Source organism: Mirounga leonina, unplaced genomic scaffold (assembly GCF_011800145.1).
Source record: "Mirounga leonina isolate KUSES-001 unplaced genomic scaffold, KU_Mleo_1.0 Mir_173, whole genome shotgun sequence".
Classification (NCBI taxonomy): Eukaryota; Metazoa; Chordata; class Mammalia; order Carnivora; family Phocidae; genus Mirounga; species Mirounga leonina.
In genome coordinates this window covers 13,862,440-13,882,029 of record NW_023270447.1, presented here as the reverse complement: position 1 = coordinate 13,882,029, position 19,590 = coordinate 13,862,440, and the positions used below count along the sequence as shown (strand labels likewise).

General features: G+C 34.1%; 1 protein-coding gene across 5 annotated transcripts in view; it reads left to right on the top strand.

Annotated features, from left to right (window-relative positions):
* The window catches only part of PTBP2 (polypyrimidine tract binding protein 2), a 95,918-nt gene extending 76,597 nt beyond the window's left edge, over positions 1-19,321 (top strand). Inside the window, exons 9-14 of one of the 5 annotated variants that reach the window (XM_035017969.1) lie at positions 7,578-7,732; positions 9,192-9,225; positions 9,643-9,735; positions 16,089-16,305; positions 16,404-16,481; positions 16,634-19,321. In XM_035017969.1, the coding sequence (XP_034873860.1) occupies positions 7,578-7,732; positions 9,192-9,225; positions 9,643-9,735; positions 16,089-16,305; positions 16,404-16,481; positions 16,634-16,766 (710 nt within the window). In that variant the 3' untranslated portion in view covers positions 16,767-19,321. The remainder of the gene's footprint in view (positions 1-7,577; positions 7,733-9,191; positions 9,226-9,642; positions 9,736-16,088; positions 16,306-16,403; positions 16,482-16,633) is intronic. The other 4 variants (XM_035017968.1, XM_035017967.1, XM_035017966.1 and 1 more) reach the window with 4 other exon arrangements.
* Positions 19,322-19,590: the final 269 nt, after the last annotated feature.

Sequence of the window (19,590 nt, the reverse complement as noted above, 5' to 3'; positions counted from 1 at the left end):
AGAGAAATGGAATGGTAATTGAGTAAAACAGGGCCGGAGGAAAAATGTTTGCATTGAGGAACTATGCATAATCGAATGGGCTCCAAATCCAGATGTCCTGAGTTCAGAATCTGTGTTAGCTTCACTGTCTTGGCCTCCACATTTGTAATGGATGTAATGACAGTGTTACAAGGCTATTGTGAGGATTAAATGTGTTAGTAAGTGCAGTTTGTATAGTGCTTGGCATATAATGAATGCTCATTTCGTATTAACTAGTATTTTTTGTGGGCTTTTTTGAAGATTTATTTATTTTGGCATGAGTCGGAGGGGGAGAAGAAGAAGGAGAGAGAATCTCAAGCAGACTCCTTGTTGAGTGTGGAGCCTGACACATGGCTTGATGTCAAGACTCTGAGATCACGACCTGATCTCAGAGGGGAGACTTAAGAGTTGGACGCTTAACCAACTGTGCCACCACACACCCCTAGTATGTGTTTTTAAGGCTAGCTTAAGTCCTAGAATTGATTGTAGAGGATTGGATCTAGAGTATAGTGAAAATGCTGGAGCCTAAAAAAATAAAAAAGTACTTGCTTAGGATCATTGTGAGAACTAGAAGGGATTATTATCAAGCTCACATAGAAATATGGGGAGGGGGTTGGAATGTAGGGGCAGAGCTGGGGCCAGAACTGAAGTCATCAGCTATGTAGTCCATATTCTTTCTTCTCACCATTCTGTGTTTTTATGAAGAAAGGGAAAAGGGGGAAACAGATGAAAAAAGGGAGTACTTTTGAAGTTGGTTGAAAAATTTGAGGAAATTCTGATCTCATTCTTAGACTTTCTGAACATACCAAGATTGAGAGTAGGATGTGGGGCTTAAGTCTGATGGGTTTGTAGGGAATCCTTGCAGATAGACTTGGATATCAGCTAATGTTAAATACCAAAATGTTTATGGAATCAGTTTTGGGGTGTGTATGTGTGTTTTCACTGTAGTGCTCACTACAGCAGCACATATACTAAAATTGGAATGTTTTCACTCTAATACCCAGATGAAAGCTTAGCTAAAATACAAGATTGGACTTATCCATGAGTGGCATTGAAGAACATCAAAAAAACCACTTAGGCTACATTGTAAAGTTAAGCCAAGGAAAAATGGAAAGGGAACTAGTCAACATAGAGGCCAAAAGTGGGTTCAGTAATTGTATGGAGTAGGAGAATTGAGAAAGATGGAAGAATCAAGTCAGGAAAGGGGATTTTAAATATTGGAAAAAGAGAAAAATCAAAGATGTAGCAAGAGAAGTTGCTAAAATGGATTGATGTAGTAAAAATTGTCAAAGAAGTTTTAAAGAAATTGTGAACCAAGGGTATTTGCTGTATCATAAAATGATGATGGGCTTGGGAGAGAAGGAGGAAATAAAGCCAGGTGCTAAAGTCTTTCTGTGATGAGAGAAAATATTCCAGTGACCTGATGGTTGTTTTGATGAGAAATGATTGGATGCAGAATCTGTCTTAATTGATGGTGGTAGAACTGCAGTAGGAAAGCAACATTGGGTGGTAGGGTGGAAATGATGAATAATGCATCCTTTTTCCTTCCTTTGGGGAAGGTTTAGGGAGATAAAAATGACTTTGAGAGGGTTATAAGAAAAGTTTCATTAGGATAAAGCAAGCTTTTAATCGAAAAGTTTCTCTAAGGAACACATTGAAGAAAAATGTAGTTGTTAATGGTAGAAAAGAGAATGCATTCCAGCAGGCAAAATAAGGAATTGAAAGGAAGGTGGTAGAAGAGGAGGAATGGATTGTTTCAGGAAAGAATACCGTTTGTCATTCTTTTCAAAAGTGAAAGTTTCAGTTTCAAATCAGGAAATAAAATGTAAAAAACTGCCCTCCCCACCCAAGACCCTATACTTGATGAATTAGAAAGGGCCTCAAAGTCCCACCCCCTATCCTCTCTTCAGTAGTATGAGAGACAACTACCAGATGTCTTGAACCAGAGTAAAGAAGTTTTAGATTGGGAAATGAAGGGATAAAACAAATTCTATATCTTTAAAAATCATGGATAAAATTGTCATAGTCAACAGGAGCTTAAGGAGACATGACTAAATGTAATATGGGATCCTGGAACAATAAAGGATATTAGATGCACACCAAGGAAGTCTGGCAAAGTATGGACTTTAGTTAATAATAATATATCAATATTGGCTGATTAATTGCAGCAACTATCCTATACTAATGTAAGATGTTAATAAAGGGAGAAGGAAGTACCCAGGTTATATAGGAACTCTGTAGAATCTTCAGTTTTTCTGTAAATCTAAAACATAAATCTTACAAAAAATCATAGATAAATTTGTAAATGATTTAAAGTAAGTTAACAAAAAGTTTTCATTCTTCTGAACAAGATTAAGGATGTCTATGTGACCTTAAGGGAAGAGGGACAGATAAGTAAGTTATATCCCTTCATCCCACTGGACTTTGTATCCTATACATGGCTGTGTGTTCATCCATTTCAGTGGAGTAAGGGTTAGTAATAATAAGGTGACAGAACTAACATGAGCAGTTTATAAAATTGCCGAGTCACTCAAAATGTCTGGGTGGCCCACCTGATGAAGATCATTTCACATGGAAAGTATCCCTGTGATACCTTTGTATGGCAGTTTATGAAGCTCTTCAATATTATTTTGTTATAACAGTCCTGGAAGTAGAACAGGTATTTTTGATCTCTCATCATCAGCATGCATTAATAATCTTTTTTTCCAGCATACCTACTGCCTTAGCTAAAGATGTAAATCATTAAAATTACAGCTAAAAATAATTTGCTGGAGCCAATGTATGTAACATGTTTTATACTATTTTTACAAAGGGAAGATGGTAAATTTATTGACTTACAGCTAGGAGTTAATATGAAAAATACAATACAGAATTTTTCAGAATTACTATGGTATAAGTAGTGCTGATCATGAAATATTTTGTAGGTTGTTTTTATTGTAGAAGACATTTAGATTAAACCTAAATTTTTTTTTCCTAATTGACAGTAATTTTTCAGAGAAGAGTATACTGAGAGAAATTGTAGAATCTTTCATTAGAGGCTTTAAAAGTCCAGTAAAAACTCAAGACTAATTCCAGGGATTTAGAACTGTGTGAAGATGGCTTAAATAGCTTTTCTAAGTTATCAGTCTGGGGAGGGGGGGTGGCGGAGAGGAAATAGTGGAAGAAAAGTACATGCTAGTGGCATCAAGGACAGTGACTGCCCTAATCTCTTAAAGTACTTTTACACCATACTCTGGGCTTCCTAAAATGAAGAAAAATGACTTGGTAGAATGAAGGGGGGGGAATCGGAGAGGGAGACAAACCATGAGAGACTATGGACTCTGAGAAACAAACTGAGGGTTCTAGAGGGGAGGGAGTTGGGGGGATGGGTTAGCCTGGTGATGGGTATTAAGGAGGGCACGTACTGAATGGAGCACTGGGTGTTATACGCAAACAATGAATCATGGAACACTACATCAAAAACTAATGATGTATGGGGATTAACATAATAAAATAAAATTTAAAAAGAATATATCATAACCTGACACACTAGCACAGTGACCCAGATTATAAATGGATAAGTGATAATAAATGGAAAAGTGGGGAGACATGAAGTAGCTTTTGGATAGTAGTAGCAACAATGGGGGGATCTCACAGCTTACATTCCACTTTTTGCTAAGCTTCCCATTACCTCCATACTAGAAGGAGGTAAATTGCATCTCCTTTGAGCCCATTTTCTCACTAGAAAATTTGCAGTCTTATTGTTACTTAAAGTGCAGTGTTAATAAAAGGTGACATTTCCTGGCATTAAAAAAAAAAAAGTCTTGCAAATCTGTCACACTAAGACTCCAGCCTGGACTTTTAATTTTCCCCTTACTATTTTAAATTAATTTCAGTTTTCTTTTAATTCTCAGTGATCATTTTTCCGTAAGTCTTGATGTTTTAAATAATTTTGTGCCACCAAGTTACCTACCTTCATTGTAAAACCCAGATTTCAACAAGAAATGTATTTCAAAAACAGTTGTCTTGAATATTTAAAGTTTCTTAGAACAAATTTTCTATCACCTTTGAATATTTTGGTGAAGTTTTCATGAGATTGTTGAATTGTATATTGACATTGTAGAGGTGTATTTCAGAAGAAGCTTTTCTGCAAAAATGAAGTATTAAGCTTAGACTGTCGTGTTTAGATTGATATATCAAATTTAGGTAGATTGGTAGTTTATATTTCATGAATTAATAATTTTCCTTAAAATGTCAACAGGGAAATATGAGTAATAGATGACTTAGAACTTAATTCTGGAAGTGTCAGTAGTGTGTAATCTATCTGCATGTCTAACATTCTTTTTTCTTTTTATTTATTTTTTTTTTTCTTTTATTTATTTTTTTTATTCTTATGTTAATCCCCATACATTACATCATTAGTTTTAGATGAAGTGTTCCATGATTCATTGTTTGTGCATAACACCCAGTGCTCCATGCAGAATGTGCCCTCCTCAATACCCACCACCAGGCCAACCCATCCCCCCACCCCCCTCCCCTCTAGAACCCTCAGTTTGTTTTTCAGAGTCCATCGTCTCTCATGGTTCGTCTATACCCATACTCTCTTACAGCATTTTCTTTGAAATGAGTAAATGTATTTTTTTAATTCCTTAGTATTTCTTAACCTCATATGTACAAAATATCATACCAAGTATAATGGCAGTGGTTCACAAAATACCTAGAGATCTCTTGGACTCTAACAAAGTCAAAACTATATTCATGACAATACTAAAATATTGTCTTTTGACTCTTACTCTCACCTAGCATACATTACTCTGAAGGCTAATAGAATAGGGGATCATGTGTTCTTGTTCTTTTTAAAACAGTTCTTGTTTTTTATTTCTGATATGTTGAATATCAGTTGATATAATCCAAATAAACAAAAGGTCTTTGTGGTCCTCAGTAATTTCTGAGTTTACTGTAAAGGGGTCCTGAGACCAAGAAGATTGAGAACTTTTTCAGTGTGGGGATACAAAGTTCAAGACAATTCTATCAAATAGGAGTATTTTAATAAACAGAAGATGACGGTAAGAGTCAAGAGATGGACAGGGAAATGCCAGGGATTTAAGAAATTGTTTAGATTAATTTTGGTATCTAATTATAATTAGTTGTACAGTTAAATTATTTTGGTTTAGTGGGCCCTGAAAATTGTTTGTCTAGTAGAATTGGAAATGAAACCAGAAATTAAACTGATTTAATTTTTTATTGTGGACAAAAGCTGCTCAAATGTCTTTCTTTAATGGATTTAAAAAAAATCTTTTGAAGGAATTTGAGGATTGTTACTGAACTTTTTTCTTCTGCATGCCATGTATTGTTGTTGGTGTTTGTTTTGGGCCACTGACTGGAACCCATTAAGACCAAGAAACTTAACAGAATTTTAAGTTACTTTTTCCACTGAAGAGTAGCAAATTAAAGGCAGGGAAACAAGGGAATGATTTGACAATGTAATGCCTACATCTGGAGTTTCTGCCACCAATTATTGAATAATTGTGTTATCAACTTTAGTTGAATGCTATGTACACTGAGCCACAACTATCTGAAAAATACTTTCAAGGAATGATAATTAAAGGAGGAGGGGGAGAGGTCATTTTCATTGGCAGCAAATTAAGCTATCCATTGAATATTTAATGGAAACAACCTATAAAGTATAATGAGAGCTACAGTATTTAATATGGGGAAGTTTGAAATGCTGTAGAATAGTTGGTTGCAAAGGTCCACCACAGTAGTGGATCCAAAAAGGCATCAAAGACTACTAAAGACATGAGAAGTTTTTATTTTAAAATTAGATACTTGTTTCTGGGTTTTACTTTTAAAATAAAAAAGGATGAAAAATAAATAATACATAAAATGGATGAGCGGATGGAACAAGATTGGCCATGAGTGCCATGAGTTAATACTTTTTAAACCAGTGTGATGGGTGTGTGGGGTTTGTTATTCTAGTCTCTTTTTTTTTAATGTTGGATATTTTCCATAACAAAGAGTTAAAATATAAAAAAGAAAATGGAGAAGTAAGAAGAAGGGGGAATCTGGAAAAGTGGGCCAAAAGCACTAAAGCTCATCCACAAAAAGATTGAAAAAAAATATTATTCCACTATTGAACTGCTCAGAGAGAAGAGAGAAAAAGAAATTGGAGGGAGGGGCGCCTGGGTGGCTCAGTCGTTAAGCATCTGCCTTCGGCTCAGGTCATAATCCCAGGGTCCTGGGATTGAGCCCCCGCTTAGGGCTCCCTGCTGGGCAGGAAGCCTGCTTCTCCCTCTCCCACTCCCCCTTGCTTGTGTTCCCTCTTGCTGTCTCTCTCTCTGTCAAAAAAATAAAATCTTAAAAAAAAAAAAAAAAATTTGTAAGTCAAACTGCAGATATTAAGAATTGTGACTCTTAACCCTTCAGACTGTCAATGAAATCAGTTTCTATAAAGTAAAAAGATTAAAAAAAAAACTTGGCTAAAATATTAAGAGATCTGAAACCAAAGGCAACATCACATCCTTATGACATACACAAGAAGGCTGGTGGAAAGAGAAAAGAAGAAATAGAATATGAACTTAACGGGACAACAGTACTAAGGGCCATTTCTATCCAGGTATGTCATGAATTAACTTCATGTAGGTTGGATGTTTCCTTTTTCATGGGAAGGAGAAAAATATAATTAATTAGTGAACTAGTATTTATTGAGATATAAACTAGAATGGAAGAATTGAAGGGAGGGAAGGATTTTGAGTTTATTCTTGAATAAGATGGTGAGACAAAATTCTCTCTAGAATAAATGACTGGCATATCTTAAAGATGATAGAACAATAGTAAGACTGGAAAAGAGAACAATTGAAATAAGGAAATGTTAAAACTGGTAGGCAAAAGGTGGGAAAAGACTGAAAGAGAAAGCTTGCGTGTTAACAGTGACATTTTCTCAGTCTTTCTACTGGGGAAATGTTGTCTTTGAGAAATTTGTTGTGTTCATTATGACTACTTGAGTGTGAAATTAAGGCAAATAAACTTTGGTAAGATTTTCTTTAGGTCATTTGAATGAATTAATTATAATTAAATAATGATGTGTTCCAGGTGATATGTCTCCAAGAACTGAAGAACTTACTATATTTGTTTCATAAACTGTAATTGTCTGATTTCAAGTATGAGTTTATGAAGAAGCACTTGTATAACAATGTGTTGAGTTATTGTTGAAGATATTTATTTTAGATGTGCCTTCTTGCTATAAACCATGGAAGTGAATTTTTCAAGTTTCTGACTTAGAAATATCATATTCTTTATGCTTTGTTTGCTTTTCCATAGGAAATGGAATGTTATGTATTTAATTTTTTAGCATACTACAGGTATGTACCTTAGCCCTAATATTTAATGATTTCATTGAAACCAGTTAATTTTCTCTAATTACTACATTATCAGCAAAACATTTTTCTAAATGTTATAAAAATTGACTTTCAGGAACCATTTGGAATGGTCAGCCCTAAGCCATGCAGCCATCGTGCTTAAATTGGTTTTTGTAAACGACTTGTGTGTGTTTCGTAAAATATGCTTTATTTTAAAATTAGGGCTTCCTGTTGCAGCTGTTCCAGGAGCTCTGAGTCCTTTGGCTATTCCAAATGCTGCTGCAGCAGCTGCTGCAGCTGCTGCTGGCCGAGTGGGTATGCCTGGAGTCTCAGCTGGTGGCAATACAGTCCTGTTGGTTAGCAATTTAAATGAAGAGGTTAGTAAAATAATTTTCTGATGTTTATTCTTTAACTCCATTTCATTTGTGAAAGTTTCTCATGTTTATTTCATTTTGCACTTGCCTTTCTTTTTATGTACATTCATTAGTCAAAGTATTTTCTGTATGTTTCTACTTCTGAATAAAATCTATGTACTTGTTTAGGTAATAATTTCCTTAGACAGTCATATCTCTTTATATATATAATTATTATTATTATTATTATTTTTAACCTAACTACCTATTTTTCCTAAGAAAAATATGGTGAAGTACTAAAGTATGGCTTTTTCTTTTTGTTGTTCTCAAAGGCAAATGTGATCTAATTTGCAGATTTAATTGTAAAACAATTTTGTTCTTTGCCTTTTCTAATTATTTGCTTGTTCATTTCATGCTTATGTGTCATTGCATTTTTTTAAATCTTATTTTATGTGAACTACTCTAATACATTTTTCTTTGAAGGTTCTTCCAAAGATCTTGACGAGGCACTCTTCCAGTCTTTCTTAGTAATTTTTTCTTTGCAGTTATTAGTCATTGTCTTCTAAAAATATTTTTCAACTTTATCCCCCCCCCCTTGTTAAATAAAATTTATTGCTGAGTTATTTTCTTTAGTTGTACATTTTATGTCTGGTATATTTTATTTTGATTGCTATGAAAGCTGGTATGAAATGTGGGAAGCTCAATGTATCAGTTTACAATGTCTAATTTGAATATTTGTTTCATTTTTAATTGGCCTCTGTTAATACGAACATTAAGCTTATTTTATCATTTAATACTATTGTCATTCACAGTTCTGCATGCTAAAATGTTTGAATCAGAGTGCCTTTGTTTTTCTTTTAAGAATTTTGCCTGCATTTCATAACCAGCCATGCTTATGCAGTTAAAGTTCAAAGTTTAAAATTCCTGTGCATGCTTTCCTTCCCTATGTTGAGATGAAATGCTGTAATTTACTCTTTGATATAGATGTACTTTACCCATATTTGTCTTGGATGACTACATTTTACTCAGTTTTTCTTGTACAGTACATAAACCAACCATTTTCTGACCAAATTCCTGCATTTCCTATGTACTGACCTATATTTTATTTTTTTTTTGTTCCCCAATTCCTTATTTTTTTCTTCTGCATTGCTGTTTCCCTTCCCCATTTCATCCTTTTCCCCTGTGTGTTCACCTTCCCTTTCCTTGTCTTTTCCCAAATGCCCATTCCCTTCCCTGTCTTATCCTTTATTTTCCTTGTCCTTGTCTTCATTCCCTGTCTCCATTCCCTATGTTCATGCTTCTGTGCTTGAACAAATGTTCCTCGGACCAACTTGCCCCAATTAACCGCCTTGAACCATGATCCATGACCACCTCACCATTCTGCGGGAACCACCCTTCGTTATGGATGATCTGTTCATCTCCGCTCTTCCTCGACTCTTCTCTCTTCTTGTCTTACGCTGCTTGCTCTTCTCTCCTTCTAAAGATGGTTACGCCCCAAAGTCTGTTTACCCTCTTCGGTATGTTATTGTTAGCACTATACTTTTATTATTGATTTGATTTTTGTTTCACCTTAATTCTTATTTGTAGCTAGCACTTTGGCTTAAAGTTGAATAGTAAATCTTTTGCTATTTTTCTTTGCTATTTAAAACTCTCCATAGACACAAAATTTGTTTTAATGCATGCTGATTTATTTTGCATGGTCTTTAATTTAATATCATTCACATAGCTTTGAGGGTTTATCAAAAATTATTCTTTTCAAAATTCACTGTTCAAAATCTTGATCTTCTTTATTCATTTGTGAGAATGATGAGTTTGAATGAGTGATCATGTTGATGTCTGAATGTTTCATTAATATGTCAGAAAGATAATCTTCAGCTGACTTGCATGTAAAATTAATTCCATTTTTGGATTACCTCTCTGTGGCTCCAAAAAAGGTGTTTATGGAGATGTGCAGCGTGTGAAGATTTTGTATAACAAGAAAGACAGTGCTCTGATACAGATGGCTGATGGAAACCAATCACAACTTGGTAAGATTAAACTTGTGTGTTAGCTGTACATCTTTAAATCTGAATCTGTTAATAAAAACAAACCCCCTTGTGGCAGTAAGAAAACATTTTTTTTCATAGCCAGGCTCAAAATGTCATGTTAATTTTCATGTTTTAATGTATTTATACATGATGAACATGTTTGCATATTCTGCTGTCCTCTTACCAATCCTCAAGTACAATCTAATGGAAAACGGTTTGGACTCCAGTTTCACATAATAATGATAGCGTTTATATTAAAGATCTTTAGTGTTTTTCTTTCCTGGTTACTCTCTATAATAGAAGTTAACCGTTCATATAGTCTAAGGAATCCTAATTTTAATTATTCTAAGTATTTGTCTAAACTTAGTAATGGAAAGAGTCACATGGAAAATGTATTTTAGAGATACCAGGTTTTTACAAAATGAAAAACTTGTGCCACATACACCATTGTTAATCCCTTTTGGAATCTTAAAATGTACTTGATTACACATATATTCTTACTTAGGCAAGTATTTTAATTAATGTATCATGTGACTTTATATACAATGTCAGATCACATAAATCTGGAATACAACTGCATATTCACAATGTGGTAAGACTGTAAATACCATCATGTTCTTAGCTTATAATTCTGTTTATTGAGATTCAGGGATGATGATGCCTCACATTGGTTTTCACATTGTTAATTTTGAAGTTTGTTATTTTTGAGGTAAGGGCTGTGATTTTTGCTATTAACACCCAGTAAAACTCATAAACTTGAACAATGTGATATTATTTGGCCTTTGGTAGCAGATAGAAGTAAGTGTGAATTTCATTGTTTCTTACCAGCTATCATGGTAGCCCAGACAACATATAAAACTATACATCAGGCTCTCCACTTTTTTAAGATTTTTATTTTATCTATTTAACAGAGAGAGAGAGAGCACAAGCAGGCAGAGCGGCAGACATCTTCATCTTCAATGAAAGATTTATAAAAGTGCTAATCATGTCCTAGATGCTTCGTAAATGTTTTCTTCTGCTGTGTATACTTCTGTGCTTGGGTAGGGGTAGTCATGGCCATTTTTTTTATGTACATTGTAAGTAGCATTTTACAAAGCATTAAAGCTTTCTCAAATGTTTCATTTTTTTCTCATCACTGTGTGAGCTGTGGATGGCATTACCCTTCATATAGAGGATATACAGGCATCATAGTTGAGAAGTTCCTGAGGTAGAATTCAACCAAACTCTTCTGGATATTTTTTATATAAGGACTATTTTAAATAAGTGACATTTTAATTTTTACTGTAGTTGCATTAGTTTACTTGGGCTGTTAAAACAAAATACCACTGAGTGGCTTAAACAACAGAAATTTATTTTCTCAGGTGTCAGCAGATTCACTTTCTGATAAGGTCTTTTTCTTCCTGGCTTGCAGATGGCTAACTTCTCCATGTGTCCTCACATGGACTTTCCTCTGAGCTCTCTGAGTTTCTCTTCCTCTTAACAAGGACACTAATCTAATTGGATGAGGGCCTCATCCTTATGACCTCATTTAACCTTCATTATCTCCTTAAAAGTCCCTGTCTCTGAATGGTCATATTATAGGATTAGAGCTTTAATTTATGACTTTTGGGAGAAAACAGTTCGGTGCATAACAGTACTTAACATTTGTAAATCTTTTACTCCTGCTTTTTGTAAGATCTTTTTAATAAAGCTTTGACATGATTTATAGTTTTTAAACTGTATTTAATAGTAAATGATTTATTTCTCATTGCTAGATTTTGCTTTTTTGAAGTAGATGACCATAAAAATATGTACTCACACCATTAATGCCTTTAATATTGAAAAAAATCAGAATTTTTAAAATTTAATATGCTTTATTTCTGGGTACTGTTCTCCTTTTGGTTTTCATAGGACTCTATTTGGAAATACTCATTGCTTCATGATATAGGTAGATTTTTTTTTTTTTATGCTTAGGAAGTAGTATGGGGGAAATACAGAGAATTAAGAGATAGTAGTGTTTAAATGTGAAGGAGATGGTTGCAAGCCTTAGAGGCCATGTTATCATTTGAGACCACAGTTTTAAAATTTGCAAACATGAAGATTTTTTTTAATAAACATTCTACCATGCCTAATTTGTGTATGTTATCCTTAAATGAACTTTAACAGAATTTTAACAAAATACCGAAGTAGTAGTTCCTTCATATTAAACTTTTTTTTTATTATATAACTCCCATCTCAAAAGTAAACTAACTTAGTTCTTCGTGACAGACCTGTATCTACTAAATTACATCTATCAAAGTGTTCTGTAAAATGAATGGAAATCCTATAACTGTTAGGATACTTGAGTAGTTTTTAAGTATGTGTATATAAATTGGCTTTCACAGTGGAACTACCATGAATAATGAAGAACTGTCAGTCACACTTTGAGGTCTTGCTGGTCTCACAAGAGATTTCAAGAGATCTCTCCTTCTGCCCCCCCAAGGAGGGAAATAGCAAATGGTATGGAGTATAATGGGGAAACAATAAATTTAAAAATTATGATAGAATCTAAGTCCCTATGCACCAGGAATAACAACAACAAATGTAAAGGAGTAAATGCATCAGTGAAAAGACAGTTGATTAGATTTGAGTTTTTAAGTTCGTTATAAGAGAACATATAAAGCACAAGGATGTGGAAAGGTTGAAAGTAAAAGGGATATAAAAAAGATAAATCACCAGGAAGATAAAAGTTTTATGTGTGTGTACCCCTAATGAAATAGCCTCAAAATATGTAAATCATAAATTAATAAAACTAAAGGGAGACTTGAGGAAATCTTCTCTTATAGGGAGAGATTTCAACACACCTTTCTGAATTATGTCAGGCAGACAAAAAGAATATCAACAAAGATACAAATGGTATGACACAATTACCTTAACAGAATTATACACATCTATACATAGAGACAGTGGTTCCTACCTTCATGTACTTTGCAGTCAGAAGGAGGATTTAGATAATTAAATTGTGATGAATTATGTATAGATGTATAGAATTACGCATTTAACACACTGTTTAAGTACATGTGGGAACATTTATGAAAGCAGGCTTCAATAAAATTAAGAGTAAGTATCCTATAGACCCTATTCTCTGACTGTTGCACAATTTAGAGTTAATAACAAAAAGATATATTTAGAATTTTCCAATCTCTCATGGACCAAGCAAGTTACTTTAATAATTTAGATTACTTAAAACTAAAATGATAATGAAAGTACTATACGAAGTAGATATGTGTAATACAGTGAAAGTGGTGTTTTGACAGGAGGTTAACTTTATGAATGTTGGTATAAACCCAAGGAAAGGAGCTGATAATAGTAAAGACTAGAAATCATTGGTATAGAAGACAGTTGAGAGAAAAAAAACAAAGCTAGAAGCTGGGTCTTTGAACAAATAATAAAATAGACAAATGGATGTTGAGATTCATTTTTTAAAAAATGAGAGGCAACACAAATAATACTTTGAATTATAAAGGGGATAATTGTTGATAGCTCCAGTTTCACATTTTATAAACTCCTCCTGTATAAAAATCTATAATTTTTTTTTTTTACCATCTTTTGACTTTCTGTTACTCAGTATCTTCTACAGAGATGAAGGAAAAAGTAAAAAATTATATGTAACCAAAAGTGCCATTTCCACTGTGCAGCATTGGCCTTTTCCATCATTGATTGCTTTGCCTATTTACACCATGTTTCTTATAACTGATTTCAAGATAGAGTCCTGTTACTTAAACTTGATTCATCTTAAATTAGTAATTCAAACAATCTCTTTTTGTTTAATCATTGTGTGCCTCAGTTTTTGACAAGCTTTTTTTTTAAATACTTAAAAACCATGAAGACCCCTCATCCTCTTGAGATTACTTCAGATTCTTTTGTCAAGTCAGCTGACTAGAACTAGAACTCTCATTACCTGACTACTTCCAGAGTTAGCTCTTTGATTATTTTGCTTTATTTTAATCCCATTTCTCTCTCATCCATCTCCTCTTGGTATAGCTACTGTGCCTAGGACTTTTTATTGTTTTCTTATTTCCGCCCTTCGGTATATCAAAACTCAGCTGTTTGTGCAGTCTTCTCATAACTTTTCAAAACTGAACTAAGGTAGTTTTCTTTATAACAGCCTTCATCTGCTTCTTTATACCACTTTATTCCCCACATTCCTTCCTTATAACACATTTGTATGAGCTAGTAGTACTTTATCATAAGCAATAGAATGATAGAACTTTAAAAATGTTTTGTAATTCAAGTAAGTTTTATTATAAAGGTGTATGTACTGTCTCTGAATAATTGAATTGATTTTATAAGTGAAAATTTAGAAGTACATGTGAAATGCAGTGGAACTAGTAAGAATTCAGGACTAAGATGATTTTTTTGTTAGTCTCCATTGAAAATCTAAGAAAAAAACATTACAAATACGTAACACTACAGTAAAAACAGTCGGGAAGAGTAAACTTGTTTTTTTTTTTTTTTTTTAATTTTTTTTTTTTAAGATTTTATTTATTTGCAAGAGAGAGAATGAGAGACAGAGAGCATGAGAGGGAGGAGCAGACTCCCTGCTGAGCAGGGAGCCCGATGTGGGACTCGATCCCGGGACTCCAGGATCATGACCTGAGCCGAAGGCAGTCGCTTAACCGACTGAGCCACCCAGGCGCCCGAGTAAACTTGTTTTTAAAGATTAAGGAAGCTTTAAGTGAAAAAACATAGTTTTGCTTCTTTTCTGAATGGTACCTTAACACTTCCATAGCATTTTCTTTTTCAGACCTCTTTTATATTTAACTGGTTTATATTCTATACAAGTACGTATAACAAGATGCACGGAATTAGTAAATTGTGCATCTCTGATGTCAGACTGTGTACTGCAGTATACTAATCAAATTAAAAACATTTTGAGAGTAAGGATTTTGTTCTTGTTTCCCTGCTCTTCCATATTGCCTCTATGTCTCTGCTGTTAATACTCTAATACTTTGATTTAAGTAGTCAAATCAGACCTTCAGTTTAAAGTATATATGACTTATGAAATGGTCTTAAGTTGTGACTAGTGAGTAAAACAAAACATAGAGGGGCGCCTGGGTGGCTCAGTCGGTTAAGCGGCTGCCTTCGGCGCAGGTCATGATCCCAGGGTCCGGGATCGAGCCCCGCATCTGGCTCCCTGCTCAGCAGGAGAGCCTGCTTCTCCCTCTCCCACTGTCTGCCGCTCTGCCTGCTTGTGCTCTCTCTCTCTCTCTGTTAAATAAATAAAAATCTTTAAAAAAAAAAAAAAAAGTAGAGAACTCTTCTGTAATCTCAGATCGGCTCATTTAGCTTAAAAATAACTGCTACCTCAAGAAATAATGTTCTGTGTTTAAGCACTGTGCTTTGTGCTGGGATAGAGACAGTGGTTCCTACCTTCATGTACTTTGCAGTCGGAAGGAGGATTTAGATAATTAAAATAAATTGTGATGAATTTAAAAAGAAGTAAAGGATGAATATTTAATGAGGATCTGAGCCTTTCCAGAGAAGAACGATGATGAGAAAGGCTAGGAGGAATAATGAATGAGTTGGGAAATTGTTACAGATAGAACAGCATGCACACAGGGCTAAAGGTAAGAAGAACTAGCATGTCAAGGGGATAGGTTTTGTATAGCTGGAGCTTAAAGTGCAAGGAAGTACGGTACTAAAAAACCGTAACTTACATGAGGGGTAGGATGGTTCTTGTCTTACACTTGATTATCAGCACTAACAAAGTAGTTGGTATTGTACATCATCAAGAAATATTTTCAAAGAGGCTGGGGAGATTTCATTCCTTAATATGGCTTGTACCTTTCCTAGTCTGACCTTAAGATTTTAGGCAGGTAATGACATCAGATTTGCAATTTACAGAGTTCATCCAGGTGCTATGTGTAATAGAATGGGTTGGAGAAAAGTAGAAAAAATCCAGCAGGAAGATAAATTAAGAGACTGAGTTATGCAGATCAAAATATTGTGACAGTGAAAAGGGGAGAATGGAGAGATGAATTGAGGAATAATTAGGAAGAAGAGTATTCTAGGACTTGGCAGTTAGGTTGTGGGGCAGAAGGGAGAAAAAGTTACAGATGAGTACTAGTTTCTTGCTGCAACTAAGTGTATGACTTAGCAGGATTGGCAAGGAAGAGATTCATAATCAGGATTTTCATCCTATGAAAGAAACTGGCTTTTTTGCCAGAATGCTTGTCTAGTGCAATTAAATTTAATCTTGTCACCAATGGCTGTTGTAAACTTATGATTTATTTAAAAATCATAGAATTCAGTTATTTCTGCTATTCTAAAAGAAGAATTCTTTTTGCCTTGGACTTGTTAATATTCTTAATAGGCATTTTTTCTTTTTACAGCCATGAATCATCTTAATGGACAGAAAATGTATGGCAAAATTATTCGTGTTACTCTTTCTAAACATCAGACTGTACAACTACCTCGAGAGGGACTTGATGATCAAGGGCTAACAAAGGATTTTGGTAATTCCCCATTGCATCGTTTTAAGAAACCTGGATCCAAAAATTTTCAGAACATTTTTCCTCCTTCTGCAACCCTTCACCTATCCAATATCCCGTAAGTATGAAAGTTGGAGTTTAAGGCTATACATTTTAAGAATAAAACCTAAAATTTATTATTAATCTTTACCCTTTTTTTCCATCCAATTTTCCTAGTCCTTCAGTAGCAGAAGAGGATCTACGAACACTGTTTGCTAACACTGGGGGCACTGTGAAAGCATTTAAGTTTTTTCAGTAAGCAAGCTTTCTTGTTTTTAAATTAGTGACTTCATAGAAGTTAAGAGTTGTCTTCATAGTTTTTATCCTTTTTGTTTATGGGTAAAAATTCAAGTATTTAAGCCCTTCCTAATTTTTATGAAGTATCTAATTTCATAATTTTGTTTCAGAAGAGATCACAAAATGGCTCTTCTTCAGATGGCAACAGTGGAAGAAGCTATCCAGGCCTTGATTGATCTTCATAATTACAACCTTGGTGAAAACCATCATCTGAGAGTGTCTTTCTCCAAGTCAACGATTTAAAAAGGGGGAGGTGAAAAGTGAGGGTGTATCACATTGTTTGGTGTCATCACCTATTGACTGTTCAGAAAAGTGGGGACCAGAGTTTGATTTTTTTTGTTGTTTCTTTTTTTTTTTCATGCTGTTATCATTCCTTGGTTATAAAATGAAATGGCATACATAAAGGCAGAGTTGTTAACTGCTGTATTTCATCTGTTCTATAGGGAGGCCATTTTTATTGTATGTTTATCATTTTAGTTTAATTATACTTTCCTTTTTCAACTTAGTTGACATACGTGCCTTAAAAAGGAAAACTAGTGTTGCTATTGTGCATTTACTAGGAAAAAGGAATTGGTTGTCTAGGGCACATTGTTATATGGGAATTCAATATGTTTAGGCAGGGGTGTGTAAAAAGGTTAAGTTTTTGTTTCTCCTGCTTGGAACTTATTTAGAATTATTGGCTTGTCACATTTCTTTCTATTTAATCAAATAAGATACATGATACTGAAAGAATTAAAGCAGCATTTTTTAGTTTTTACTACCTTAGGCTTTCTTGCTTTAAAAAAACATTGGCCTTTTGTATCTCACAATTCTGGTCTAGATTCAGTTATGAATGTAGGCATTAGTTAAAATTAACAAGATGCAGAGTATTAATTTCTTAAGACAACAAAGTGATTTCTGTAAGTTTGAGCCCTATGTGGAAAGCATTGTGGAATCTTAACCTTTTTGTACACACTCTTGTGGGACGTATCATATAAATGTCAGCACTAAGTAATGTCTTGTTTGTGGCTGAATATTTTTCGTAGATGTTTTTGAAGTTGACATGACTTACGTGCATTTAAATATATATTGCCATCCTTAGTTTGTAATTAAGATTTGGAATATGGTTGTGGATTTCTGAGCATGTGCAGACTGGTCTAGCTAGTTCAGGAACTGGTGCATGTATTTTTCAAGGATAAAGAAAGTGTACTGCGAAAATTTGCAGGAAGATTAATTTTGTGGCAGTTTTCTAAAACTGACAACCAGGTGGGACCAAAGTTTATGTGCCTTTAGTCTTAATTTACCTTGCATTGTAATATTCAGTTTTAATAAATCTTCAAAATATTTTGTATTTAGGAATAGATCTGACTTTAATAAAAACATGGCTCAGAATCTACAGGTCAAATTAATTTGAACAGTTCTTGTCAATCTGAATTGTTGATTCTGTTTAAATGACCAATACTTTTTGAAATTGATGTACTTAGTTTCAAGATTCATAGATTCTGTTATCTATGTAGACAGAATGGTCATGTATATTTTCTATTAGTTGAGTTTTTACATCTTTAGAAATGTAAAATTCAGTATAGTTTGAAAGTGGCACAATTAAAAATTAATTTTCTAACAAAGTTGGGAGGTTTGATGGTTGTTTAATTTCCTTTTGTGTGTACTCTGCTTACCTCTGTAGCATGCTCAATAAACACTTCTGTAGCTCTGTATTCACCTTTTCTGTCTTTCTCTGCTGCCTTTTCTCTCTCCTCCTCTTTGTTTTTCACTCCACTGTGCTTCTGAATTCATGTTTATTCTCTGCCAGGGTGGGAAAGGAGTAATAATAAATATTACAATTCTATGGCTTTATACCATAAATAAATCTAGATGCTGTGAAAATATACCAGCTGTTTTTTTTTTTTCTTCTTAATTTAAAAGACAGTAACTGCTTTTCAGGAGGACACATATTAAACATTTCCCACCCTGTTATAATCTACTGCTTTAAAGACATAACTTTTATTGTATCTTGTTAATTCTTTCTATCTCTTTTGTTGTTGTTGTTTTTTTTTTTTTTAGTAGATTTATGCACTAATAGATCTTTTGGATTTGCCATGCTCTCTTGCTGCAGTTTCATCTTTCATCTTTTGTGTCTGCTAAAGATTTCCTACTAATCTTAGATTACCTTGGAAGTTTTAACAAAGAGTACTAGATGTTATTGGGAAGAAACAAACAGTAACATTTGGTCTGTTTTTGCCATGGGTGGGAAGATAATACATTCAGGTATTTTAAAACTTAAGGGTAATTTGTGATGTTACAACTTTTTTTTTTTTTAAGAGTTCAGTTAAGGTGCTATTTGTGTTACTCATAATATTTTTGGTCACTTTTTAAAAATGTATTGGTGTCAGGTAACTTTAGAGTTAATACATATTCTATAGGTTTGTTTTGTTATGAAATAACTAAGAATTATGCAAAACTCATACATTAGGAGAATAAAAAACAAATAACTTTAAATGTGCCATATTAATACAATTCAGTTGCCTCCAAGAAAGAAGAATGTAGTAAATAAAACAATTGCTTACATTTGAGTCAGCAACATTGGGGTTCTTTGGAAGATAGGTGATCTCATATTTTTTCTTCTTAAAATGGGATTGTACTAGAGAAGCACTCAAAGCAACAGCAGATGTGCCTAAAGTATGTAAAAACCAATACCATGGCTAGTGAATAGGAATTGAACAAAATTTGTTCTAAGTGAACTTCTTTCTCAGTATTGGGTGGTGGTTGAAACACCTGAAAGTAGGTACTTAGCCACCTTTCAAGTTATTCTTTGTGGCTGGCTTTGGGTCGGAAAAAGAAAGGAAGGTCCTGAAATGTGCATGGGAACTGGATTGCTTCAGTCGCTGAGCTGGGGCAAGTTCACAATACCTCTGATGGAGGATAACCAGACACCAAAGTTCTTCCTGCCCAGGGAGTGGCAGATTCTTCAGTCTCTTAGAGTACACTGTGATACACAGCCTGCCTTCCAAAGCACCAAGTCAGTGAAGTAATTTGGACATTGTAGAATACTTAAAATTTGGTACCGTAACCCAGTCCTTGTCATATGTAA